The 27,978-nt window shown below is 48.3% G+C and overlaps 1 protein-coding gene across 17 annotated transcripts in view; it reads left to right on the forward strand.

Annotated features, from left to right (window-relative positions):
• CHD2 (chromodomain helicase DNA binding protein 2) overlaps window positions 1-25,671 on the forward strand; it is a 96,916-nt gene extending 71,245 nt beyond the window's left edge. For all 17 annotated transcript variants that reach the window (XM_040569964.1, XM_040569965.1, XM_040569968.1 and 14 more), the window contains 26 exons: window positions 523-739; window positions 1,321-1,410; window positions 2,094-2,284; window positions 3,334-3,522; window positions 3,865-4,027; window positions 4,412-4,564; window positions 5,715-5,786; window positions 6,866-7,015; window positions 7,589-7,737; window positions 8,273-8,369; window positions 9,085-9,177; window positions 9,653-9,826; window positions 10,757-10,932; window positions 12,391-12,432; window positions 13,457-13,596; window positions 14,300-14,438; window positions 14,583-14,733; window positions 16,022-16,144; window positions 17,003-17,131; window positions 17,879-18,019; window positions 18,533-18,667; window positions 20,064-20,242; window positions 20,659-20,758; window positions 20,989-21,205; window positions 21,574-21,823; window positions 21,965-25,671. In XM_040569964.1, coding sequence (XP_040425898.1) covers window positions 523-739; window positions 1,321-1,410; window positions 2,094-2,284; window positions 3,334-3,522; window positions 3,865-4,027; window positions 4,412-4,564; window positions 5,715-5,786; window positions 6,866-7,015; window positions 7,589-7,737; window positions 8,273-8,369; window positions 9,085-9,177; window positions 9,653-9,826; window positions 10,757-10,932; window positions 12,391-12,432; window positions 13,457-13,596; window positions 14,300-14,438; window positions 14,583-14,733; window positions 16,022-16,144; window positions 17,003-17,131; window positions 17,879-18,019; window positions 18,533-18,667; window positions 20,064-20,242; window positions 20,659-20,758; window positions 20,989-21,205; window positions 21,574-21,823; window positions 21,965-22,298 — 3,994 coding nt within the window. In that variant the 3' untranslated portion in view covers window positions 22,299-25,671. The remainder of the gene's footprint in view (window positions 1-522; window positions 740-1,320; window positions 1,411-2,093; window positions 2,285-3,333; window positions 3,523-3,864; window positions 4,028-4,411; window positions 4,565-5,714; window positions 5,787-6,865; window positions 7,016-7,588; window positions 7,738-8,272; window positions 8,370-9,084; window positions 9,178-9,652; window positions 9,827-10,756; window positions 10,933-12,390; window positions 12,433-13,456; window positions 13,597-14,299; window positions 14,439-14,582; window positions 14,734-16,021; window positions 16,145-17,002; window positions 17,132-17,878; window positions 18,020-18,532; window positions 18,668-20,063; window positions 20,243-20,658; window positions 20,759-20,988; window positions 21,206-21,573; window positions 21,824-21,964) is intronic.
• The last annotated feature ends 2,307 nt before the right edge of the window (window positions 25,672-27,978 follow it).

The raw sequence follows: 27,978 nt of genomic DNA on the forward strand, positions 1-27,978 counted from the left end.
TACGGATGCTGTCTGAAGCTCTGGTCAGCACCGCAAACGAGCCACATTTGTTTTGGGTCTCCTGATTTTTATCCCAGTGGGATCTGTCCCTCTTGTTCTCAAGGGAGGTCTTTACCGAGCCTGCTTCTGCAGCTTGAAGGATTTCAAGTGTTTTCACACCCAGTTGCATTGTAGATGGAACAAAGAAAGCAGAAAATAACTGGTTTCAGGCTCAGCATGCTTGCACACTTGAAGTCTTTGTTGAAGTCTTTGAGAAATGTCCTTCTAAAATTCGGCCACTGATTTCCTTCTCCCTGCGCCTTCATCCTTGCGTGCCAGTTTGGAATGGTCGTAATCTGCTCCTTTTTGCAAGCTGCTGTCTGGATTTCTCTGGGATCCACTCACAAGCGTTCATACAAATGTTTTTGCACTGCTCCCTTTCTGTCTCTGTTGTGGGTTGCTATTTGTGCTAACGCACAGTACGTTAGCAGCAGCACAAACATGTAGTCAAACAGTATTTGTGTGTGTTCTCTTCCTGCACAGGAACAACAGCGTGATCCTGGCTGATGAAATGGGCCTGGGGAAGACGATTCAGACAATATCGTTCCTGTCGTACCTCTTCCACCAGCACCAGCTGTACGGCCCTTTCCTGGTGGTGGTACCTCTGTCGACTCTCACCTCGTGGCAGAGAGAGTTTGAAGTGTGGGCACCTGAGATAAACGTGGTCGTTTACATCGGAGACCTCATGAGCAGGAACATGGTGGGTAATCAGAAAGCGGAGGGTGTGGGGTTGGATGGAAACGCTGGGTGCAATGCAGCAGCTTCTGTGTAGCATGTATGTGTGTGACATGCCATCTGCTGGAGAGTACCGACAGTCCTGTGGGCACTTAGAGCTGGTTGTAGCTGAGCACTTGGGTGTAATTCCCTGCTGTAGGGACTTTTCTACCTTATTTCCCGCTTAGAGTGAGCACAGGAGTACTGGCCTCCCCTAGAGGGTCTGGAGACCACTAGGCTGAAACGTGCTGCAGGGCACCACTGCTAGCCTTGTCTGTCTGGTCTGAATTATTCAGACAAGGCGGCACGCAAATGTTGTGAGTCTAGTGGTGGCAGTAGTGACATGGTGGGGGAATGTCACAACAGCAAGTTGTTTGACCTTATTTTGGTGCTTGTGTAAGAGCCATGCGTGCAGTAAAACAAGCTGCTCCTTGGACACCCTTTGCTCGTCAAATGTCATGTTCAGCAGCAGGGCTTGGACTTGGCTGGAGTCTCCAGCTATAGCTACACTCAAATAAGACCTGTTAACTCTTTCCCTTCAATAATGTTGGTTGTCTCCTCTTGCAGATACGTGAATATGAGTGGATCCACTCTCAGTCTAAAAGGTTGAAGTTCAATGCACTTATTACAACATATGAGATCCTCCTCAAAGACAAGGTGAGTAATGGGCCAAGGATGTTTTATTTAGGTCACCTCTTGCTTGTAACTGGGGAAACCAGCCTCTGAGTGGGTTGGACAGAGGGTAGAGGGTATGGTGGAAGTGGGCAGAGGGTTTGTTGGACGCTCACTGCGTCTTCACTCTAGTACTGTGGCAGTTGTGTTAATTTTTATACTTATAAGACACCGAGCAGAGCTGTAGTGGGATTTTACCTGGTTTAGTTTAGACTAATTAAGAGGGCAAAACATTACACTAAACTTCTGACACAGGGCTCCCAGTATCTGGATTTTCACGCTTAAGCAAAATCTGTCTGCTTAGGAAATGCACGTCAGCCCAGTCAATGCATCACTGAGTCCTAGGAGAAAACAAGAAACTTAATACTAGTGAAAAAAAAATAACCAAAACTCTCAGGTTGTCATAACTTACGTAGTTTTATATGTAGCTATAAATAAAAGTGCTATATGCTACTGCTGCTGCTCTGATCATGTCAGTGAGGCCAGTGCCATAGTAGGGCTCCATGGCCATGGAGAAAGAGAGGAACTGGGGCCTGGGGGAGGACTCCCTGGAAAGCAAACATGACAGTGGTTTCTGGCCACGGAGAGAGAGGCATGAGCAACGTGGGGGGACTCATCTGACCCAGCATGTGTATATATATATATATATTTAAATTCTTTTCCTTCAGGCTGTTTTGGGAAGTATTAACTGGGCCTTTCTAGGCGTGGATGAAGCCCATCGGTTGAAAAATGATGACTCTTTGCTGTACAAAACATTGATTGACTTCAAGTCCAACCACAGGCTGCTGATCACCGGCACCCCACTTCAAAATTCACTCAAAGAGCTCTGGTCCCTGCTTCATTTCATCATGCCGGAGAAGTAAGTCTCCTTTTGGTGCTTCAGAAAATACCTTTGTGTGTCTTTTCTTGTCCATCAAATAGACTGAGGGAGAGCAGAAAGACAGAAACCCTGAATTAAACTCAGTGGCATTAGACCAGTGAAAAGGGAACAAACACTTGTAGGGAAAATGAGAGGTTAAATGACTAATACAAAGAGTATTTCTGGCACCAAATTGAATGGGGAAACCTAATACACATCTTTCAAATCTGTTTGCTGTCTTAGCGCCATCTCTAAAAAGCTAAACTTGTTTTAAGCAATCATCTCAACCATTTTTGAGGTTTCCGGTACAATGCGGTTCAGCCATCCTTGCCAAACATTTTTATGGCGGTCCCTGGGAGTATTGCTCGAGGACAGTGGTGTCTAGCTGATTGTTTGCATGTCCACATTATAACAAATGTTTTGTTTTCTTAAAACGAAATGGGCTATGTGCATTGCTAAGGCTAGGATGAGCATGCCCCCAAACTCACCCAAATGATGTTTGACTATACAAAGAGCTATCCCCCAAATTCTTTTAGTTGGAACACAGAAAGATTGAAGGGAGAGATTTAAGGTCTCACAAACAGAGAAGAGCAGTTTGTCAAATTTCAAAGGAGCTGTTAGAGGAAGCAGCAGTCCAAAAAAGCCATCAGAGCAGTGTAAAACAGAATCTAGTTGTCAAAGCCCTGCCTAAGGGGTGGTTGATGTGGGACTTTCAGAAACTACAGCTAGGTAAATGCTAGCAGGAGACATCGGAGCAGAATGTTGGAAAACCTGGGATTTCTGGTCCTGGGAGTCAATGAGGAGCAATGGAGCTCAAAGATAAAATATTTGGAAGGTACCTAAACCCAGAGAGCTTCTAGCTTTGCCACCACTCTGTTCAGTTAGCCAGAGTAGAGTGAACCTTTTATCCTCCTCTGTGTCTCCATCAAACTCGTGGTCTCTTGTCTCATCATGCAGTGTGAGCATATCTGGTATGTGCTGTTTGGTACCATAATACAAAGTGTTCTTTCTACTACTTTCTACTTTCTACTACTGATTTCTGTTGCTAGGTTTGAGTTCTGGGAAGATTTTGAAGAAGATCACGGGAAAGGTAGAGAGAATGGCTACCAGAGCCTTCACAAAGTCCTGGAGCCCTTTCTCCTGCGCAGAGTGAAGAAGGATGTGGAGAAATCTTTGCCAGCCAAAGTGGAGCAGATCCTCCGGGTGGAAATGTCTGCTCTGCAGAAGCAGTATTACAAGTGAGTTGCTTATTAAGTTACTGGGAGTACCGGCAGAAGTGGGAGCAGCTTTCTGTGTGACTTGGGAACATGTTTCGTGGAATACATTTTGGGGGAGTAAAGCTCCCCACAGAATTGTGGTGCTGTTTAATATTTAACTGTAATACTGTCAAGAGGAAAGTAAGATCAGGAGTTCTAGTGAGGAGGAAAAAGCAGAATCCTCTGGAGGAAGCGAGGAGAGATGGAGGGAAGAGAGTAGACTGATGCCTGAACTAGGATGTCCCTGAAGGTTTTGGTCCTCTCAGGCTCCAGCATGCCTTCTTTGCACTGTGGAATGATCTGGATTTATTTTCCTGCCTGCAGGTGGATTTTGACAAGAAACTACAAAGCTCTTTCAAAGGGAACACGGGGGAGCACATCTGGTTTCCTGAACATTGTGATGGAGTTGAAGAAGTGCTGCAACCACTGCTACCTTATCAAACCTCCTGAGGAAAACGAGAGAGAGAATGGTGTTGAGACCCTGCAGGTGGGCAGCGCCCTTGGTTATGGCTTTTCCTTAACTTTCCTCTTCCTCCCATTCTCTCACCAAGATAAATCAGGTGAGGCTTTAGCTTCAGCTGCCTCTATCCATTGGAAATAGTCCTCACAGCTGAGCCACTGAATCTCCTGCCCTTCCCTTCCACCATAGGCAACATATTGTGGGATCTTGTGCAGGAGGTGCATGCAGTATGAGACTTATATTGGGTAATTTACTGTGTGTGTGCCTTCTGCTGTGTGAATCCAGGTGATTTGATTAGAGAGGTGTGGGAGAAGCATGGTCCCCAAAGAAGCAGGTCTCTGCATGTCTCTGTGTAGTATACACAAGCGTAAGGTTGGAAAACATCAGCTGGAATGACGGTTACTTCTTCAGTCTCTGATCAGGAGCAGTGGAAAGCTAATTCTCTTGGACAAGCTGCTGACCAGGCTGCGAGACAGAGGCAACCGAGTGCTGATCTTCTCCCAGATGGTGAGGATGCTGGACATCTTGGCGGAGTACCTGACTATCAAACACTACCCTTTTCAGGTGAGAAACATCAGCATGGCAAACAGCAGGCTTCACCTGAAAATAAGGAGGGAGCCTGGGCAATGAGAGGCACTCGGGTTCCCAGAGGCTGGGGTGGCTGGGATTACAGGTTGCACTGAAATACACTGGAGGGAACAGGGAAGTCCCTTCATTTCACTGTGGCACTCCAGGAAGGGAACATATGGAGAGGCAGAAACCAGCTGAGAGCGTGGGATGCCTCACGCACTGTCTGATGCTGCCCCTTGGACATGGCACTTCTCTTTTTGTGGATGTTTTGCTTTCTATAAGTGAGGATAATGATGTATCCTTTGAGAGCTATAGATGAGGACTGCTCTTATGACAGCTTGATAGTGCTGTTCATGAAGTGAGAGTCTAAATGATGGGGAGAATCCTGTACAACGGATTCAAACACTTGTTGGTGGGTGTTAATCACTAAACCATCTTGTGGATTGGACAGCCTGCATAACAGAAACCCCTTGTACTCCGTGATCCATTTCTCTAGCTGAGATAACTGATGTGCTCGTGCTAAAAGCCCTTGCATGCAGGCGTCCCTACATCTACCAGCAGGCAGTTTTGTGCAGAGGGCTCTCAGCCCTGGAGCTTGCTTCCCTTGCTGGCTCTCTGAAGCTATTTAGGGATGCTGATATCCGTATTTCTTCTACCTGAGGTGGCTAATGGGTCCTGGGCAGTTTGTTTCCATCCGACTGATGCTGGCTAGCCAGCCCTCTTGCTGTTTTTCTGGACTTGTACCACTTCCTGAAGGTTGCTGCGAGGGACACGTTCCCAGCATATGAGACCTCAATAAATTAAGCTCCGTCTCTGCACAACACCTCCTCTGCCAGGCCCCTGCTTTGGCCTTCGTCCCGTGATAAACCCCGAGGAGAGGATAGCAAACACAGAGATCCTGGCTGGGAGCCTGTAATGGGAGCTGCAGTGTCACCCGCTGCGTGACTGCTGCCCGAGCATGCCCCCCTCCTGCCCTCGCACGCAGCAGGTTAAGGCAGCCCAGTTCCTTTTAATTGGCAGCTATTTTTAAGGACTAAATGCTACGGGCAGGGGAAGGGGCTGTCAGCCTCCCAGAACTTGGGTGCCACGGTTCCTCAGGGCTCCTTTACCTTCTTTCTTTTATCATTGTTGTCGATTTTTCCAGCGCTTGGACGGCTCGATCAAAGGGGAGATCCGAAAGCAGGCGCTGGACCACTTCAACGCTGACGGCTCCGAGGTACGGCGGCGGGGGCGTCCTGGCCTCCTGAGGGGTCAGGGTGGGCTGCAGGTCCTGACTGCCAGGAGGGGATTAAGCTCAGTTTGTTTCTTTTTACTGGACCCCCGTCACTTTTAAAGAAGTAGCTATAGCTTGTTTTGCACCTGCCCATACTGCTTGTTTTAAACCTCCCACACCCGAAGAATGGGGCTGCAAGGCACAGCTCCACGTAGTCCCCAAGAGGCCGGGAAGAGCCCGAATTTAGCAATTCTCTCCTTATGGTCTGGGGAATGAGACGGTTGCTAAATAAATCCTCCAGTCTGCAGCTGGTTTTGAATATGAAATGGCAAAGGGGAGGTTTGAGGTGCAGGCAGGCAGTGGGGTCTGGTGTTGGAGGTGAGTCTCCGGTGTAATAGGAGAGGGCATCCCGTGCCTCTTGTGGGGTGTGCTGACTCACAGTGAGGGTGCAGGGCGCTCGCTTTCGGCCATCTCCCAGCCACAAGAAGTGTCCAGCCTTGCTCCAGAAGCCTGGACTGGGGGCTGACACAGGCGATGCAGAAGGTTCTTTGTGGTACTGGGGAAGGTAATAAATAAAAGCCAGGAGGAAGCAGCAGTGCAGGTGGGAGAGGAGGGAGCAGGAATGCCCGTAGAAGCTGCCCTTTCCCCTCTGCTGGGGGCATCCACCAGGGCTCAGACATCCTGGCTCTGTCCTGGCAGCCTGTACCCTGGGCAGTGACTCAGACGGTCCGTGTTCAGAGCTGATCTCACCCCCAGCGGGCTTCAGACAACAAAAAGCATGTGTCTGCCTGCTGCCTTCGTGGGGGTCTGGTGGGCAGCGTGGTCCAACCTTCGGAGGTGACTCCAAGGTGCCCTTGCCCTGAGCTGTTTGCGTTGCCCTCCCACAAGGACGCATGCTGGCCCTTCCTGGAGCAGCACACCTCTCCCTTCTGCCTTGGCTTTGAGCCTTTTCCTGCTTTGGAAGGAAGTACAAATACACCAGAGCCTACATCCATTTCCTTGCACAACTCTGTAGTCACCGTTACTGTTTTATATCCACAGTTAGAGGCCGGCTAACTTGTGTGTTTTTTTTTTCCCCCTAGGACTTCTGTTTCTTGTTGTCAACACGAGCTGGAGGGCTAGGAATTAATTTGGCCTCTGCTGACACTGTCGTTATCTTTGACTCGGACTGGAACCCCCAAAATGATCTTCAGGCTCAGGCCCGGGCTCACCGCATTGGACAAAAGAAGCAGGTCAGGAGAGTTAGCTGGCTCATTTGCTCTGTGGCTTCAGCAAGTACCTGTAAATGGGCTCCCCCCTCGCCAGAGCTGCTGAAAACACGGCCTTTTTGCCCCCAAACCTCACTCCAGTACCATCAACCCAAGAGAAACTCATTTAAAGCCAAGGAAACCGAAAATCAGCCCAAACTGTTGGCTTTTAGTCCTGGTATGGTTCAAAACTGAGAACCCAGCTGGGGGCATCACACTTCTCAGCCTCACTCTGCTCTACAAAGTAGAATATCTTTATTTTTTAGGGTTTTATTAGATACATGAAAAGTTTGATGCTAATTTGGATTTAGAGTGATTTTTTTTCAGAAGATTTTTATCTTACATACCCTACAAGCTCTGTGTTAACCTGCCTGATATTAAGCGGTCCCCCTGAAATATATAAGAATGTGCTTGGTTTTATTCTAAAAAGACACATCTGTACATGAAAGGACCATGTCAGCAGGGGAGTCTCCTCTGAAACAACTCAGGGATGCATTCCTGTGTCAGCAGAGCACATTCAGGTCCTGGAAATAGCTTTGTTCTTCTCCTACCCTTCAGGTGAATATTTACCGGCTGGTCACAAAGGGTACGGTAGAGGAGGAGATCATTGAGAGGGCCAAGAAGAAAATGGTGCTGGATCATTTGGTGATCCAGCGTATGGACACCACTGGCCGGACTGTTCTGGACAACAACTCTGGGCGATCCAAGTAAGCGATTGTGTCGGGAGGCAGAGAGATCTGACACAGCACGTGGCATAACCAGCTTCACCTTCTGATACCTGCCAATATTTGTTTGATAGGGTATGGGGGAGAAGAGAGCTTCCACTAATAAATAAAGGCACCTTCCACTAACAAATTAAGGCACCTTCTACTAATTTGGCTCATGCAGTCATTAATTTGGACACATAGGATAAAGATAATCAGAGATTGAAAGGCATTGCCTCTTTTTCCTTCAGTTTTTCTACCGGAGATCTTCCTGGTCTGAGAAAAGCTGTTGGTGGTATCAGGGAACAGCTGCAGCGACCTCAGACTCTTCCCAATTCCCCTCAATAGACGGAGGTTTTTCCTCTAACAGTAGATGTCCATGCCAGAGCAGAAAAGATGAATAAAAAGGCTTCTTTTTAGTGCTGGGGAGAAAGCTTGCTTCTTGCTTTAATTAGGAGTAACTTTGGTATGGTTTTGTGCTGTGACAAAGCTGAGTTAACAGCTCCAAACCCTTCTGCATTCTCTTTTCTGCTTGCAGTTCAAATCCGTTCAACAAAGAAGAGCTGACGGCTATTCTGAAATTTGGAGCTGAAGATCTCTTCAAGGAGCTTGAAGGGGAAGAGTCAGAGCCTCAGGTAGTTTGAAATTGAAATAACATCGCTGTTGGTAATCCCTCTCTGACTGCTCCCTCTTCGTACTTGCCCTGTGCACGAGAGCAGGTTGGTGAATAGGGAGCCTGTGAGTCCCAGGAAACTGAAGGAAGAGAGCTCTGGGATGGGGATGAGGGCTGAGAAGGGCCTCCTTGCTGGAGGAATGGTCACCAAGAGAGCCCCTCAGCTCCCTGGGATTCACGAGCTGGCTATAGCACGGCCTAATGAGGGCTTCTCTCCCTGCCTCCTCTGAGCATCTCTCCAGCCTGCTTTTTTTGGTTTGTTCGCATAGAGATGCTGGAGTCAGCAATGAAGTCGAATAGGTCACTCCCTCCCTTCTCAGCGTGGCGTTGCTTGGCAGTTTCTTACTGAGTGCTCTGACCAATTCTCTTAACGGCCCAAGTAGCAGAGCTTCCCCTGAGGGAAACAGCTGATACATCTCACTGCCTGGAAATTTCCCCTGCTGCTCAGCCTTGATGTTCCTTTTATTCTATCACCTGCATTTATACTCTCTTGTACCACTTGAGATAGTTCATCCCTGCCCTGGGTGATGACACCTTGCAGATATTTGCACTTCATTTAGCTCGTATCAGCACAATCCCTATTTAGCTCTTGCACCCCACAGTCTATTCTCAAAGCCTCTCGTTTCTTCCTGCGCTCGGCCCCCTCCGCTTTATCGCTGTTTCTTTCTGACTGGTAGGAGATGGACATCGACGAGATTTTGCGTTTGGCTGAAACACGAGAGAACGAAGTGTCCACCAGTGCCACCGACGAGCTTCTCTCGCAGTTCAAGGTACAGACCCTGGGCTCTGCAGTGGGGTGCCAAAACGTGAGTCCCCACGTCTTGCCACGGAGATGAGGTCAGTGGTGGACAGGACAAATCAGGCCCGGTGAGAAGTGACCTGTAAAAAGCACTTTTCTGAGGGGCTGTCTGGGTTTGGTAGCTGGGCAGATGTGTAGGTATTCGTTTCCTTTTAAGTGGTCATGAAGGCTGTGAATAAAATGCAGAACTTACCAAATTTGGAAACAAACCCGATAACTTTGTGAGGCTCAGCAGTACTTTTTAAGCTGCACGTACTTCCTCAAGAGCTGTTAGCCCAAACACATGGCAAAGAACCAGGAATGTAGTGACATAGGGATCAATTATATAGTAATCATGGAAATGTTGGCAAAATTCCTATGGAGAAGAAGCTGAGCCTTAGCAGACAGCTCTGGGGTATTCCTGCCAGGGGTGGGAATTTCTAAAAGTGTTCCTTTGCTTATAAAAGGTGGCCAACTTTGCAACCATGGAGGAGGAAGAGATGGAGCTGGACGAGCGGTCCCAGAAGGACTGGGACGATATCATTCCAGAGGAGCAGAGGAAAAAGGTGGAGGAGGAAGAAAGGCAGAAAGAATTGGAGGAAATCTACATGCTGCCTCGCATCCGTAGCTCGACTAAAAAGGTACAGCACATCTCGAGGAGCCGAGAGGCTGGAGGCCAGAGCTGGCAAAGGCAGTGCTCAAGAGGAAGCTTTCCTGCCATCTGAGTGCTTCTTCCCCTTCTCTGAAGCTGGTTAGGAGCAACCCACAGAGACAGCACGTTGGTTTCGTGTTGGCATCATGCATTGGGCCCACGGTTCATAATGCAGTCTGAAAGCCTATATTGGGTTTGGTACAACTCATGCTGTGTAAGCAAAGAGAACCTGTAGTGAGCATAGGGAAAAATAACCAACTGTATAATGCAGATCTTCTGTGGTTTACGTCATTTCCAGGCTGCTGCTTTCCCTTGGGCTCCAGAGCTCCCTGCACTATTCTTGCCTAAATGTGGCTCTTGCAGGCAAAAAGAGATACTGTCATCCCAAGTTCGTTTTTAGGTGATGCGATCTACCCAAATCCAACAGGGAGCAGGTTGTGCAAAGAAACTCTGTTGGGATTTGGGACTTTGAGTGTTATTAACTGTTCTCTGGGATAAGCTGGGGAAGTTTTTAAGTGAAAATTAAACAGAAGGATAATTCGTATCTGATGATTGCAGATTACTTCTGAGGTCTCCTTGTCTTTAAAACACCCCAGCTATAAAGGAGCCTTAGGAACTGTGGCAAAAAACCACAGAAAATCAATGTGTTTTAGCGTGTCTTATGCTTCAGTAAATCAAAATGCAGTTGTGAAACTGTAAAGACTGTAAAGAGAGGATGAGCACTGGAGACTTAGCTAGCCAGAAACTGCAAGAGTGTGTGTACCCAGTCTGGTTTGATTACATGGGCTTCTGCATCTTCAGGAAGAGATGCTGAGGTGTTTCAGTCTCAACAAGAAATAGTGCCAGTGCAGGAGAGGGATGGAAAAGATTAGCAGATTAGCAGTTGTTAACTGTAGTGCTGTCTTTCTGCTGCATGCAGGCACAAACGAATGACAGTGAATCAGATGCGGAAACTAAGAGAAGGCTTCAGAGATCATCTGGATCAGAAAGCGAGACTGATGACACCGATGACGAGAAGAGACCAAAGCGCAGGGGACGTCCTCGGAGTGTTAGAAAAGATACCGTGGAAGGATTTACTGATGCTGAAATCCGGAGGTCAGTGTGAGCACAAGAGACAGCTTACAAAAATACAGAAACCCCATGCAGGTGTAGAAAAGCCCAAGTTAATCCAGGAGATATTCAGCTATAAGCACATAGGTGGTTTAGGTGAAGCTGTCTCTTTGGGACAGCTTCTGCACTTTTGTATAATTCAGTTTGCTGCTGACTTTAACATTCACGTCTGGCCAAAATAGGCTAGATTATCAGCAGTGAAACTGGTACCTTCCTAAAATTAATCCTTGTAACTGCGCAGCAGGGCTGAGTGGATTGAGCTAATTCCATATTACACATGAGATTTTAGGTGCCATGAGATGGAGCTGGAGAAGCCAAAGGCTCTGGCCTTCCCGATATTTTTCTGGCTGTAGTCTTGACAATTTAAGTTGAAGTTAAAGGCAAGCTCTGTCTGGCAAAATAACCCCATGAGAAGCAGTGGTCCAGTCAATCAGAGCAGTAGTATATCCTCTCTGCACTGTGTTCCAGAAGTCAGCTGGGGGCTGAATTCCAAAGTATTCTTTTCTTCTTGTATTTTCTTCTCATTTTTGAGCCTTTCCCTCAGGCTTTTGTCTTAAGGCTCTGCCCAGAGGTTCAGCCAAAGATGGAAAAGGGTTTGTGAGTTTTCCTTGCCTCTGTCTCTGAGAAATGCGTTTTTATATAGGAGATGGTCAAACTTTTTGCATTGTGGTAGCTGCCCCATATCCAGCCCTGAAACCATAGAAGAAGAAGAAGGTGTTGCAACGTGACTGTAGCAGCCATTTAGGTTAAAGTGCTGTAGCAGAAAGAGGCTGAAAGAGTGCACAACGAAAAAGAGAAGGGAAAAAATTAACTCATTTTAAAATATTCTGTAGTTGAAGCCTTTGGGTCTACTCCAGCACAAATCCCTGTTCAGTTGCAGCAGTGATGTCTGACTCTTGCCTTGAAGTTGTGTGTTAGTAATGGCAGCGATTTTCACAATAAAAAATAAGAAATAAAAATAAATAACAATCCTTGTCTGCAAGGCTCTGTGACGCATTGCACTACATTTGGCTCTTCTGTGACAGGTTGTTACTTATAGCCTGAGCTTGAAATTACTAATGACATTGATTTAATGCCTCTTTTCTCCTTGGAAAATGAAGTTAATAATTACCAATATGGTGTGAGCCAATGCTTTCTTCTAATTTTTCTTTACGCTACAGTTATGTTTCTCCTCTTTTTTTTTTTCCTCATCTGTCAAACATCCAACATTCATAATAACGTCGTGTTCTTCTCCAGCCGAGGTCACAAAACTCTTTGTGAGGGTTAATGGATGAAGCTTCCCAGTCCTGAGTGATGCTTAGCTAATCAGAGTGGAATGTGAGGTTGATAATGTGGCAGGCTGTAATTAATATGTTCAAGTGTATTTGTGATATTGGACCCATTTTTATGGCAGTTGCTTTAGTTCCTCTTTTCTTTTTCTTTTTTTTTTTTTTTTTTGCTTAGGTTTATCAAGGCTTACAAGAAGTTTGGACTGCCTCTTGAACGGTAAGTCCCAGCCTGGATTTGCTTCAGAGAGTTACCCTGGGGGCAACGTTGTGTTTGTAAGCACTGCCATGCACCCGCTGCTGTTGGTGTTTGACAAAACCTCCCCGCACAGCACCAATCCTGATAAGTTTGCTGTCATGTGCTCCGCAACCCAAACACTGCCGTACGGTCCTTCATGGCTCAGTTGGTGGGCACTGATAAACATTGGCCAAAAAGCAGCTGGGGCAGCGGTGGTGGTGCTGGGCTGTGCACAGCATCATCCTGCTGGCAGATCCTGGCCCTCGGGGAATTTCTGCTCTGCCTTGAGAGGAAAGGGAGCAGCTCTCTGAACAGCAAACACTACCCAAAATGCTTCTTGAGCTTCTCCATGCATATTGGTTTCAAGTTTGAATTTGGAGGATGTTTCTCTCACTGCTGCATGCCTCTTGAAGGGAGAGAGGCACACGCTATCCCCAAGCCTGGGTCTGCAGAGCCCTGGTGCTGTGCCCCAGCACAAGTGAGGGGAAAAGGGAGACAAGCGTGTGTGGTGGATCTGGAAAGCTGGAGCCCTCACTGAGGGCTCGGAGCTGAGGCAGGAATCCCTGCGTGTGTTGTCTGAGAAATGACTGTTTTTTCAGCTGGTTGTACTCTTTGGTTGGGAAACACAAGGCTTGCGTATGGGCCTTGGCGTTATGAACCTCAGCCAGGCAAGAGGGACAGCAGATGGCAGCTCCTGAGCACTGAATGTCACTGAGACAGCACTGAGAGGGCGTAAAGCACGCCGGACAGTCAGTTGTGCCTGAGAAGTTCTCACTTTTGCTTTAAGACTAAAAAATCCAAAGGATTGGGTCAGTTATACTGCATCTGCACTGTGGTGCAGTTATCAGACCCAAAAAAAGACTAAAACTGCATTACCTGCACCAGCTCTGCACATACACGGCGCTCATTGACTATTGAAAGCTGTGAAACAATTGCTCAGAGAATGACCGGGAGGAGAAATGCTGCATCAGATACAAAACTTACAATTTTTTTTCCCTTTTTCCAGGCTGGAGTGCATCGCCCGGGATGCGGAGCTGGTGGATAAGTCTGTAGCTGACCTGAAGCGGTTAGGGGAGCTCATCCACAACAGCTGTGTGTCAGCAATGCAAGAATACGAGGAGCAGCTGAAAGAAAATCCAAGTGAAGGTAAGAGAGTCGTTTGCTGCTGTTATAATGTTTTTGGTGGTGCTTTGTGGAGCTGATGAAAGCAAGGCACTCCCTTGCTGGATGGGGTGGTGTGCCACATTGCAAAGGCAAGAAAAATAAGCAAGGTCTCAAGTCATCCCATCTCTGCCAGGCAGTTTTTACCAGCAGAGAGAAATCCATGAACCTTCTGCTCAATCTGGAAAGTGCAATTTGGGTCTGTTAGCTTCTGCTGAACATGAGTTTTCCTGGGGCGAAGCTGAAGTCATCAGCTTATTTAATGCTGGGTCCCAATGCAGATGGATCGTATTTTAACTGCTTCAGGGACTGGGAATCAAACATGTGCTGTGTACTCCATGGTGGAGCTGGATCTGGAGCTGGTGTCACGCTTGATGTGTGGCTGTTCTGTGCCATTGGTACTTGAAGCAGGGGGTATCTGCCTGCTCTAGGTGAACAGAACTACTGAAGCAACTGCTTCAGTGTACTTAGATGTATTTTTAAGATCATGATGATGTACTGGGAGATGTTTGGGTTGCAGATCTAAGTGAATTAGTGAAAGTTAACTAATTTTGGGGGCCTACCTCAGCAGATGGCCTTAGGAATCTGGAGCAAGGTGTTGATCTCTGCATGTCTGACATTTTTTTTCTTTACCTAAACATTCTTCCTGTAAGAGTTCTCTTAGTTGTTGTGTTTTATTATTGAGCAGGGAAAGGACCTGGGAAAAGAAGAGGTCCTACTATCAAGATCTCTGGTGTCCAAGTCAATGTGAAATCCATCATCCAGCATGAAGAGGAGTTTGAAATGCTGCACAAATCCATCCCCGCAGACCCAGAGGAAAGAAAGAAGTGAGTTTGAATAGTTAAGCAGGCAGTGGCAGAAAGAGGCTCAGGGAATTTGGATTTTGTGGTGAAAAGAGACTAGCCTAGATATGTGGATTTGCTTTACCTCCCTGCAGCATTAAAAGTAGCTCATGTTTGAAATGCCTTCAGGTACCGCCTGACGTGCCGTGTCAAAGCTGCCCATTTTGATGTAGACTGGGGAGTGGAAGAGGATTCTCGCTTGTTAGTGGGAATTTACGAGCATGGTTATGGAAACTGGGAACTAATTAAAACAGATCCGGAGTTGAAGTTATCTGATAAGGTAGGTTGCTTTACATGTTACTTGCATTGGGTCCATTACGGTCTTCATAGAGAACATGTTTGATTTGCTCCAGAAACAGATGTTTATGTTTGTAACCACTCCAAAAATAATAATAAATAATAATGAGGAAAACACTGACCTCCGCGGAATGCTGCATGCTTGATGGAAAGCAGAGTTGTCTCATTTGATTGGCAGTAAATTTTCTCTGAACGGTACCATATGCACCACACTGAAGTGCCGCAGGAAGAAAACAGTAATGCTGACATATGTGGTTACATGCACGGTATAGAGGGTGCATTGCATAATCGTGACTTGATATTTCCTTGAGCATCTCACAAGAAGCTGAGCTTGAGTTCTGTGTGGAAATAATTTTTCACAGATTTGACGCTGCTTATGTCAAGACTGGTCTGTGTTAGCTTTGAGGGTATAGTTACACGACTGGCTCTGGCAGCAAAGCCAGCTGGAAAGCCTCCATTTAGTTCCTCTGTTCCTCAGTCATTCCCATAAGAGCTGTTTATGGGGGCCATGCTGAAATGATCCAGGTTAAAAATAAGCCGCTATCCATTGTGTCAGCACAGTGGAAGGAGGGTGGACTGCAGCATCAGGCTGAGGAACACTGGGACTGTACATCTGCTTGGCTGCCAATATGCTGCATTCCCATGACATTCCCCCGAGTGCTTTTAGCAAAGATCAGACTGTGGTTGGGAGCCCTCCTACATGAAGTTCAGAAAGGCAATTTTCTCATTGCCTGAGACACGCCACCCAAGTTCCAATGAAATAAAAAGGTAACCTTAGCTGGCAAGCTGCTATGCTTCCTCCACAAAGTCGTACCTTGCAGCCTCGTTTTCCAATAAAAATTCTTCTCTACCATCGCTGTACCAATGTCTCAAGCTACCAGAGGGTACAAGGCTGCTGTGACAAGGCTGTCACAAGCAAATCTGGTGCATCAAGGAGAATGGACTCAATGTCGCAATGCAAGATCCCAAATATATTTTGCTCCCTCCACCTAATTTAAGAAAGATCCTAGAGAATTTAGAGAGCAGTGGTCCTTTTACCTTGCAAAAGGTCAAGGGGGAGGGATTCTTGCTTGGAGCTTTGCGTATGGCTAGAGAGGGAGAGTCTGTGTGGGTGCACAGGTTGGAAGAAATGCGTGAACCTTCCTGTGCACCCCAGGAGGTGCAGCATCTCCAACCATTTGCTGGATCTGGAGGGACTGCTGATAGTGTCTCTCTTCTACCAAGGTTTGATAGGTGCATGTGGGTGTATTTTTTTTTCTTCTTTATCAAAGATCCTACCTGTTGAGACAGATAAGAAACCTCAGGGAAAACAGCTCCAGACCCGAGTTGATTATCTACTGAAACTGCTGAAGAAGGACCTGGACAAGAAAGAAAACATGAAAGATGGGGAAGAGGTGAGATAAGGCTGCTTGATTCTGGGGTTTTCAGGACGAGTGCTTGGTTGGTGGTGGGAGGCGAGACAGCCTGTGATGCCAGGTCACTGAGTGTCTTCTAGGTGAGAGAATGTGGACTTGTCTGTTGTCTGATTGCACTGTGATACTGAAATGATAATCAATGGGGGACAAGTTATTAATTATTATACTTGCTGAAGGTCTCCAGTATGACTTTATTCACATGTTGAATTTTCAACTTGGTCACTTACAAACAGACTGTGCAAGTTGAGTGTGCAAGCCACTGAGGGAAAGCAGGGGACCTCATGCTCTTTTCTTTACGCAATTTCTGAGAGGGGAAAACTGCTACAATTTATGAAAGTTTTTTTGAAAAATGATGGAATAGACAAGGCTGGGTGCTGAAAACTCCCTCAATTCCCAGCAAGAAGCGCTTCAAGCTATTCAGACAGGACATAAATTAACTTAGAATAAATTGTCTTAAAATATATTTGGCCTTCCTTTTCTCCCACCTGGAAGTTGCACCGTGATGCGCTCTGTTAAATATCCATGACATATGTGTTGACAGGGGGAATCAGGGAGCTTTGGCCCTGTCACCTCATTGTCATTGTTCCGTATGCACCAGTCTGTAGATGCTTGAGATGCCCCCTTGACCTCTCAAATCTCACAGGCAATTCCTCTAGCTGGCTGCAATTTGATTATCTAATTTCATATGGGGCCCACCAGGCTTTCCTGCGGCTCTTCAGGCTTCCTGGCACCCTGCAGGACCTGCAGCTGTTTGCGAGATGTTCAGGAGAAGGAGGACGCCTCGAGCAAGCACCTGTAGTTATTTGCTTGCTCTGACTTGTTCTGTCTTTCCTCCAGGGCAAGCTAAAGAAGAGGAAACCACGAGTAAAGAAAGAGAACAAGGCTCCCAAAGTCAAGGATGAGCATGGGAACGAACTCTCCTCTCCTCGGCACTCAGACAACCAGTCAGAAGAGGGTGAAGTCAAGGTGAGTCAAGGTGGATAGTGGCTTTTCCAGGTTTCCTTGAGCTATATTGCCACTACAGAGACTCAACTTGAGAAGCACCCCTGGCAAATGCCCTGTGGAGTTAAGGGGAGCTATAGAATGCGTTCCCACAGGAGGCTGGCAAACTTACAAAAACATATATACAGCTGTGGGGTGAAAGAAGGACCTTTCCCACCCACTCTTCTAGGTTAGTGCCGTAAATGTTTTGGGAGGATGCTAGAACGGCCACACACATCCACATACTGACTTGGAGGAAAGGTTGTCTCAGGACAAAGTCTGTTGCCCTTATAAAGGAGAGAAAGAAGAATTGTTTCCCTCTGCTTTTCAGTACATCAGCCAGTGGTGAAGCTGGAGTCTACCAAGGTCATGCTGTTGCTTAGAAAGCCTTCTGTCATTGAGTGGTTTGGCTGGTAGTCTGAAGCTTTTTGTTCGTGTTCTGATCAGTATCTACCTTATGGACTGAGCGTTCTCCAGCACAACTGGCAGAGGAAAGCAGTGCTTATCTGCAGTTTGCCAGATAGTTACAGACTGGGGCTTGTATAATTTTTATGCCCTTTTGTTCAAAGTTGGGTGGACTGCAGTGCCAGTCTTGCTGTCTGGTTAAAGAGGTGTGAGGGCAAATTTGGATGAGCCTCAACAAACGATTGCTTTTGAAGGATGCATGTTTTGGGGAAGAGCATTTATGTGAGGTTGAGGGACTCCAACTTAGACTGTGGTCTGATTTTCTAGGAGGACGGCTTGGAAAAGAGCCCAGTGAAAAAGAAACAGAAGAAGAAAGAGAACAAGGAGAACAAAGAAAAACAGACAAGCACTAAGAAAGAAAAGGAAAGTGATAAAGAGAAGAAGAAGACAAAAGACAAGAAAGAGAAGGTAAGAAGTATTCTCAGGAGCAGTTTAAGACATAGGAAAGTCTCTGAGCAGAAGGGCAAGCTGTAAGTCCTGTGATTCGTTAAAGGGCCTGTGTGAAGAGATGTCAGCGAAGCACTGTGGGGCAAGACCTTATTCCTTTTCCAGCCCTCCTGAATTTCATGAAGTTGCAAGTTTTCATAGACATGAGACTTCTCTGAGCTCTGTCCTCTGCAAGGGGCTTATATTCTTCAGCTTAACCTCTCTTCCAAGTCTTCAGTGCTGTTTTTTCTCTCCATGAGTATAACCATGTCCAAAACGTTGGCTCTCTGACTTCCCTCTGCTCCCTCAGGGATGACATAAAGCTAAACAGAGGCATTACAGCAAAACAGTTGGAGATCTTGGGAGGAAAGTTGTAGGAGCGGTGCCCAGGGTTTAATAACTGCCAGTATCAATAGTGTGGAGGTTGTTAGTTGGATCGCTGGGGATCCGTCAGTCTGGCTCATCATGTGATGTGCATAATTTCTCCTTGTAAAGCCTAAAGGTGGTGAAGCCAAATCTGGAAGTAAAGGGAAGAGATCGCAAGGTCCCGTCCACATTACAGCGGGGAGTGAACCAGTCCCCATTGGAGAAGACGAGGACGACGATCTGGACCAAGAAACATTCAGCATAGTGAGTATTTTCCTTGGGAATCTGGATGGCGGTTGCAGAGGCCCCTGCTAAGGCAGCCAGGGTTTGCTTGTGCTTGCGAGGATGCGTTTTAGGTGTCGAGGTGTCTGCACAGCACTGATCCATGTCCCACTTTGGCAGGGAGAGAACCTCTTCATAGTGCCCCACAGCAATTTCCTCTGGCTGGTCTGACAGCATGGCAGAACAACCCTGTCCTGGAGTTGTCCACTTGCCCACCAGCTGGCTGCTGTACATAGCACATCAGCTGGAAGAAATTTCAAAGCTCTTCAACTCCCAATTCTCACCACACAATTGCGCTGCTAAAGGGTTCAGATAGCTCTCTTCAACATTCAGCTTGGTGTTTGCACACACGTTTGTCCCCTCTCTCTCTGCCAAGGGATGCCAACCAGGGCACAGGAGGGCACCACGTCAACAAAGCATGCAGAAGGGCTCTCTTCTTCAGCTGGCAAGTTGCCACCAGTCGTTTGACAGCCCCGGGTTACAGATGATCTTGCAGCCTTATGTGGCGGTCTCTCTGCCATAGGAGCCAAGGAGCCACTGGAACTGTTCTAGGCAGCGAAACACAGGAGGGTTTTGAGGGTGACCTTGTATGGTGTAGTTGGTACGGAGTTGTCTGAGCTGTGAGCTCTTCCCTAGCTGTGTAAATGCTCTCGCAGCAAACGTGCCTGCAAGGCTTGTTGTAAAAATAGCCTTTTAGTGAAAGTTGTCATGGCAGATGCTCCTTCGCCTGACTTGCATAGGGAAATGCTGAAATATCATATTTAAGAAAACAGTTCTGTAATTTCAAATGTGTGTATTCCCTGTAGGTCCTGTGTTATCTTTATTTATTTGTTTTATTTTATTTTCCCTCCACGGTGCATGAAAGGTCCAGTCAGGCAGTAGAAACCTATCTGATTTACTGTCTGTGCAAAGTGCTGATGCACGCAGCAGAAAAAGGAGGTGCTTTCACCTCACGTCTCCCAGTTCTAGTAAAAGCAATAGATGGAAGCGAACACAGACCAGGGTGGACAGTGCTCCTGAGAGCACTCCTTCAGCTGGGGCTGTTCGTTCAGCATGTCGATGCTTGGTTTTGCTTCCCTGCCTGCCCTAGACTCAGTGCAAGAGCAGCCTGCGTGCGTTTACTGTTTGCAAACCAAATCCTTTGCTTCTAAAAGGCTGGGGGAAGAGCGGAGATGGAAAGACTCATCTTTTCCTGATTATGTTCTGCAGCATGTCTAACAAATTGCTGTTTTCATAGCTGATTTCTCCTTGCCTAATGGCCAGATAAAGCTAATATCTCATGCTATTAAACTTCTTTCAGCTCTGTCTGATTAACAAGGGAGCAGTGCAGAGCACTGTGCCAAGTGAATCACTTTCTGCTTTCTGTTGCTTTTACAAGTGCAAGGAAAGGATGAGACCAGTGAAAAAAGCTCTGAAGCAACTAGATAAGCCTGATAAGGGACTGACGGTTCAAGAACAGCTGGAGCACACACGCAACTGCCTCCTAAAAATTGGGGACCGCATCTCTGAGTGCCTTAAAGCCTACACTGACCAGGATCTTATCAAGCTATGGAGAAGGTGAGGGATCGTTTTGTTTTCTCTGGCTGATCTGTGATATTTAAAAATGACAGTTGGAGGCTGCTGTGTTTTATGTGGATGAGCGTGCCAATTGCCTCTTATTTAACATGCTTTTAAAAGAGAAATCTCATGTTTTGTAGCCCACTCGGTCCTTGACCAGTCTCAGGTGAGGGTTTTGTCCGCAAGTTGTGCGGTTTCATTTAAACTAATTTCAGAGCTAGTTTAGAGAAACCAGTGCAAAATCCTTTATTTTACTTCTAAGGGCTTGGTTCTAACTCTCCTGAAACACCCTGTCCTGAGCTGGAATGAAACTCTTTTTTCCAGGGAGGGTAGAACTGATTTAATGTTGGTTTGAGAGCAGATAGCAGTTGAACAGCTCATGTAGCAACTGACAGAAAAAATTTATGTCCTTCCAGGAACCTATGGATATTTGTGTCAAAGTTCACAGAATTTGATGCCAGAAAACTGCACAAACTCTACAAGATGGCTCATAAGAAAAGATCACAGGAAGAGGAGGTGAGATCTCAAGTGCCTTTCCTCTAGTTTGGTTGCTCTCTTTAAAATTTGTTGCTCTTGCCCACGCTTGGGCACAGCTGATTGACAAAGCCCTCAGGACGAGGTGGTGGCCTACAGCCTGGGGAATCTCCAGACCAACCCAGAGCCCGACAGATTGGGCCATCGCTCATGTAGTCTGAGTCTTCTGGTGGAAGAGCAGCTGAGCTGTAACCCTCTCTCGCCCCTTGCAGGAGCAGAAGAAGAAGGAGGACATGTCCAGCATGAAGAAGCCGTTCCGCCCAGAGCCTTCAGGCTCCAGCCGCGATTCTGTGATGTCCCAGTCCCACGTGCCTCACAATCCTCATTCCCAGAAGCTCCACCTGCCCCCTTCCCACGCCCCGCAGCAGATGCACGGGCACCCCCGTGACAACTACGGCCATCCCAACAAGAGGCATTTCAGCAACACAGGTGAGCCCTGGGGAACCAGAGGAAACCATCCCTCTTAACCTACAGGCTGTTTGCTCTTGGACACAAATAATTCCAGGATTTGTGGCTGGTCAGGTTTAAAGGTGAGGAGATGGAACACGTTTTTTCACTGTACTTATTGCTGGACTAGAAAACGTGATGATGGAGTGGTCAAAAGTTTAAGAATTGGACAGAGTAAGATTTGATAGAATAATGGTAAAGGAATTAAAAGAATAAAATGGGGTCCACATAGCTTAGGGAGGAGAAAGTTCCAATGGTAATAGTTCTAATTTCTCTGAGGATTCAACAAGGAAGTAATGGGCTTAACCTAAAGTATAAATGACATTTAATTAATGCTTTCCTCATTGCAGACAGGGGAGACTGGCAGAGAGATCGAAAGTTCAACTACGGCGGCAACAGCAACCAGGTGTGGGGTGGGGAGCGGCACCACCAATACGAGCAGCACTGGTACAAGGACCACCACTATGGGGACCGGCGATCTCGTGGAGACCCCCACCGAAGCTCTGGGAACTACAGACCAAATAACCTCTCCCGCAAGAGGCCCTATGAACAGTACAACAGTGACCGAGACCACAGAGGCCACCGAGATTATTATGACAGGTAATTCTCATTCCTCTCGGGAAGGGTGGGAGGAGTTCACATCGATACACCCAGCGGTGGTGGACAGGCTTTCCTTGGGGAGCTGATCTCCGTCCATCCGTCCAATCCATTCCCTCATATCCATCCATTTTCTCTCTGCAGGCACCACCACGACTCCAAGCGCCGACGATCCGATGAGTTCAGGCCTCAGAATTACCACCAGCAGGATTTCCGACGGATGTCTGATCACAGGCCACCCATGGGATACCATGGCCAAGGACCTTCGGACCACTACCGGTCCTTTCACGCAGACAAATCGGGAGATTACAAACAGCCTCTCCCTCCACCTCACCCCGCAGTGTCGGACCCTCGCTCACCCCCGTCTCAGAAATCTCCTCACGACTCCAAGTCGCCCCTCGATCACAGGTCACCTCTGGATAGGTCGTTAGAACAGAAAAACAATCCAGATTATAACTGGAATATTCGGAAAACATAAAGTGACCAAGGGGGGGAAGCGCACATCTTGAAATACTTGGTTTGATGCAACAGCCAGAAACTCTGAACATGCTGCTATCATCTTTGCTGGGTCAAGGAGGACTTTGGGGGAGCAGGTAGAAGACTCTCCCTCACTCTCAGTTCTGTTCTGGATTCCCATTTCTTTTCCCCCCTTTCTCCCATTGAACGTTGGAACCAGACTTACTGCCTCATTCTTTGCTTTGGTTTTGTTTCCTCCAGTCCAATGGGCGCAAGGGAATTTTCCCCAACCACAGTGTTTCCCCAAAACCAAGAAGGCGGATTGCTGCTGCTTAGGATTGTGCAGAAGGCCGTGTGCCTGCGCTGACTTGATGTTACATGACAGATGCTGCTTTGGGATTGGGGATAACCTGGTTGGGCTGGGCTTTGTGTGTAACCAGCATAGGCCACTGGGAGGACATATTCCAGGAGGGTCCCTCAGCAGCCAAGCTGTTGCTGTCACAGGGCTTGGTTGAAAGAGGGGCTCAATGTCACTTCAGAGTGACTCCAAAGGAGTAGGAGCCTTGCTGGTGACAATCCATCACTTTTCTGTCCACATTGTCATTTCTTATGTCTTTAACCATTTCAAGAAACTGCTCTGACTGCCATTGTGTCCCCTGCAGCAGACGTGGGGTGGGGGATCCAGGGCTGGAACTGTCAAGTCTTGACTCTGGGAGTCTTTGGGATATGTGAAGAAAGACAGACTTCCTTAGCAAAAGCTAAGCTCACTTATAATGACTAGGAAAGAAACTGGGGTGAGAGCAGTATTTACCAGTGGACAGGGCTCAGGAATTGATAACAAAACTCCTCTTCTCTTCTGACATGGGCGGCTTGGATGTCCAGGAATTAACACAGATGCTGGCTGGGAGCTGCAAGGTACCAGGACAAAAGATGGCTCTAGGCATCCGGGGACCTTGAAGCTCCTAACCTCCCTGCCACTGAAGTACTCTGGTTTCTGGGCATTTCTCTCTGTGCTTCACAAAACAGTGATCACAAACCTGTAGTACAACTGAAAGGTAAGGGGTGGTAGAGCAGAGTTAAATGGGAATCCAGAGACTAATCTCTGTCCAGGGAATTGTCACCAGTCACCTTCCTGCCACCGTTCAGCAGTAGCTCTGAATTGCTGAGAGTAACAGCACTGCTACTGCTGTCTGCCTGAATTGGAAATGTACCTGGGAGCTTAGCACTTAAGTGAGCAGGGAGAAAATGAGAAATTCAGGACTAGGTACTTAAAAATCCCTGGAGCACGTCTTAGAAGCCCAGCATAGCAGAGGGAGAAGAGGGGTTTGCAGCCCAGCTCGGTGGGCTTCAGAGCAAACATTCCTCCAAGTGTTCGAGTCACTGCATATGATGCAGAACAGTGCCCGGCTGGTGGCATGGTGTGAGTGGTTACACACAGGTTGCTGGCCAGAAGTCGAGTGGGTGATTTCTTTTTAGGTTCGAGGCCTTGGGTACTAGAGTCACGTCTCTGCAGACTACAAAGCTCTCCCAACAGCTGGGCTGCCCAGAGCACGGTGTCTGGGGATGCGTCATCTCCTGGAGCTCAGTATTAAAGATCAGGCTGTTCCTGACCGCTCTTCTTGATGGGGGGCAGAAGTTGGGGATCCTGTTAAGATGCCAGTATATGACCCTAATAAGCTGTGATGTCCTTTCCCTGAAAGACTGAGGGGTGTCGAGGGCTGGCTTCCCCACTCCAACCAGTACTTTGGAAGGCGCACACAAATTGACACTAATCCCCTGCCTCTCCCCTCTGCCCGGAGCTGAAGGAGTTGGGTCCCTTGAAGTCACAGCGTGCACACCCTGCTCAGAGCCCGCTGCTGTGTCCCACTGCGCCTTCAGAAGAGCGCCCAGCACCACCGTGATGCTTTAGCAGGAGGCCACAACCCCGTGCTGCTGCGTGCTGGGCAAGCACCAGGCCTCTTGGGGCCAAGCTCAGCGTGGATATAGACATCAAGTCATGGCTCTGGGATGCCAGAGTTTGTATTTTATTCTTCTTTTGCAAGACTTCACCAAACTCACCAGAAGCAGTTTTGCTTCTGTAGAGGGGGAACCAGCATGGGCAGCGCTGCGCTGCCCCGAGTAAGTGTTATGCTTGTGCTCATCTGCGCAGGAGGCGAGGGCAAGTCTTCCACAGGGCCCCTGGGGCTGGCTGGGGGGAGGAGGTGTTGAGATAGCATGTTAACGCCGTGTATTTCACTAAGCTGTGATTGCAGGCGCGCTTGCTGTGGTATTCAACAGAGGTCCTTTCTTTTCAGAGGTATTAGCTTTTAATGTGAAAATGGAAGAAACCTCAGAGGGGCGAAGAGAAATTGCTCTTTTCGTTCACAACGTGGTGCTATCGTGATGGAAAGTTTGTGCCATACAAGTCGTAGCAAGAGGCAGTACTGGCCAGACCAGTGTTATGGTTGGTGCAGGAAAACTGAACCCCAGTGGGAGGCATTTTCTGTGTCCATACACGAGGAGTTCTGCTTGTCCTGTGTTGCAGGGGTGAGGTGGTTTGGGGTTTCCTTCTTGAAACCAGTGCAACAGCAAAAACTTTGTCTATATCCAGCAAAGAGTGGTCCCCACTGTCACATTGGCCTGATACTGAACAGTCACCTAGTTTGGTTTGCTCACGGGGGTGGGTCTTCGCTGGGTTGGACTTTAATAAAGCTGGAGAACTTGATTTGGGGGAAAGTTCCTCCCCAAGCACACGCACGCGTGCACACGCATTTTATGTCCCATCAGAATAGGGACCACAACCAGACATAGTCACTTGGGTGTGAATGGGATCGCAGGGGACAGGTCCACAGCCAAAAATGTTACTGCAGTGTCTGTGTCAGCATCTGGTACAGCTCTTCCTTCTGAGCCAGCTGCGGGGTTCCCTCTAGCCTCTTTGCAGGAGAAAGTAGCAAAATGCTGTAGGTTTTTTGTTTGTTTCTTTGTTTAAAAGAATTTTTCAGCCTGACCCCTTTGGAAATGGTGTAAAGTTTTGAATTCAGATGATGGAAATCCTGCAGTCCAAAACCTGCTGCAGACAGGCGATGCGGTGCCCAAGCAGGGTGGGTACTTAACAGCTCTTTGAAGCCCCTACGTGAACAGTTTAAGTGATCCACACACAAATACTATTCTGCTTTCACTCATTTCCTCCCGACCTCCACCTCCCCTCCGGGGAGAGAAGGACTCTTACTGTAAAAATGTGGACTTTTAAACCTGTTGACTAAAAAAACAGTAATTAATATTAATTTATATTTGTGAAAAAATGCCACTGTCCTAGTGATTTCTGATGTAAATATGTTGTTTATATAGTATGTATTAAATTTTCCTACATTGTAAAACTGCTGTACTTTTGATTCTTGTATATTAAAAAGTGTTCCTGAGATTTTCAGAACTGTGCCAGCGTGGTGTGTCTGGGGGTGTCCCACGGCCCATGGCTATGATGGGGTGGGTGCCAAAAACCGGGGTTGTCACAGGATCGCGGGGCCCTTTCCTGCAAGCCCTGGGCATGCCAGGATGGGTATTTTCACCGTGCAGGAATAAGCATGTTCTTCTCAGCTGTTTTACATAATTTTGCAGTCTGCGGTGATAGAAGGCTGATCCAGACTTGGAACCACCTTCGGATGGGAATTTCCACCTGATCAGAAGAAATTGAGCATTTCCTCACTGATTTCCACCCCGGATGGTAGCGGTGTTTATCCAACCTCCAGCTCTTCTGGATCTCTGCGGGTGTGTGAGCTTCTTTTTGACCCTTTCTCGGGAGAATTCCCCCTTCCCTGTTCCCAGTGCATCGGTGGAGTTCTCCGTTCCCTCCCCACGCCTCCTGGTCAGGATGCACCTCTCCCCAGGTGGGTTGCAGTGGCATCCCACAGGCTGCTTCGGTTTGTTTTTTTCCCCCTTCACCCATTCATTCTGAGCCCACACGTAACCTGGCCCCTGGCAAGGCACAGTGCAGGGATTGAAGCCATTTCTCCCAAGTTATAAGAGCTCATTGTAAAAAGGGCTTTTGCTTTTCACACCTGTAGCCACGACATCCAGCCCTCTCCAGCCTCTCTGCTGCTGAACCGAGCCAAGTTTTAGCCGGGAGTGAAATTTCACAGCTGAGTTATGTGCCCCTGAAAAATGGGTTTCCAAGTGGAAAGAGTGAGGGCTGTCAGCTGTGGCAGGGAGAGGGGGCTCGGTGTGGGGGGCTATGGGGAGCTGGTCCTGGTGTCCCTGCCTGGAGCACAGCAGTGTGAGTGCACCCAAGACAGGGATCTTTTTAATTCAGTGTTGACTCATCTCTTACACAGGGGTGCCCATGGGAAAGGTGGAGAAGCACGGGCCTGGCAAGCCAGAGCAACAGGGCAGGTAAGGATATGGGCATGAGGGGCATGCGCGTAGCACTTGTATGCTGGGGACATCAGCACCATGCTGCAAACACTTAAATCCTGAGCACCTGTGCAAGCTGAAGGAGAAATGACCCCTTGACATGATGCAACCCCCTGTGTCTCCCAGTCAGGCAGGTCTGGTAATAGGATAACCTGAACTGGAAGGGACACCCACAAGGATCACCAAGTCCTGTGGTTAGTCCCACAGGAGCATCTCCTCCACGAGGACACAGACCTTGGCCATCCCAGGGTGCTGGGCAGGACAGGGCCGGGGCTGGGCTGTGTCTGCATTATGCAGGCTAAAACTTGGTCTTTAGTCTCCTGCCAGCTCGCTTGGCTTTCTCGTCAAGGGGGCCCATCGCCCAGGGTGGCCAGCGAAGCCATCGCACCGCTGTGGGAGCAGGACCCCCAGCCCTGCCTCACGGCGGCGGGGAGGCCGAGAAGGCCCCGGGTTCGCTTCACGCCATGCCAGAGCCGACCCTCTAGAGGGCAGCCGGTTCCCAGAGAAAAGCCGTATTTCGCCGAACAATATTTGTGCTTGTGGTTCATCGCAGCCACCTGCGTGCGAAGGGCTGCCAGGCCCGTGGGTGGCCGTGGTGGTCCTGCTCACCCCCAGCAGCGGGACGTGAAGCTCGGAGCAGCCCAGGCCCCTGCCTGAGGCCTGGGGATGGGCAGGCACAGCTGAAACGGGGCTTGACACCATGCCTGAGACAGCAGGCTGTGGGAATTGAGCAGCTTTTCCCCATGAGACGATGTGCTTTGGACGGGAGAAGAGTAGGATGGGACGGGCCTGGAGCTGAGCTGGCACGACCCTCCTCTAGGAATGGCCCCAGCCTCGCTTGGAGCATGAAGGAGCTGTACACAGGGGTTAGGGCCGTGTCCTCCCTGGCTGCAGAGCATCAGCCTGCAAGCTTCACCTAGAGCTAGTATAAACCCTTGGCAGGGTCACTGCTGCCCCTGTGCGTGGTGTCACTGCACGGCCTGTGCCTCCTGCTGCTGCTCACCTCCTGGGGAAGCTTCAGTGCCACACGGGAGTAGAAAGGATGGGAGCATCCCGGCCACTCGGGGGGCACTGGCTCCTGGCATCGGCCCCTTGTCCCACCTGCTGAGCTCTTGGGAGCTGGTGCAAGTGGTGGCTGAGTGGGTGGTTTTGCCTCCCATGCCCTTTCCAACCCCCGCCAGCTGTTCAGGGCTCTGACAGAGGGCGAGGTTGGGTTTCTATCTCAGATCTCTGGTGCTGGATGTCTTTGTGTGAATTTACCCAAATAGCGAGTGTCTTCAGCCCGTGCCCATGTCCCACCCAGCTTTTGCAGCCTC

The sequence above is a fragment of the Cygnus olor genome, chromosome 11 (assembly GCF_009769625.2).
Source record: "Cygnus olor isolate bCygOlo1 chromosome 11, bCygOlo1.pri.v2, whole genome shotgun sequence".
Taxonomy (NCBI): Eukaryota; Metazoa; Chordata; class Aves; order Anseriformes; family Anatidae; genus Cygnus; species Cygnus olor.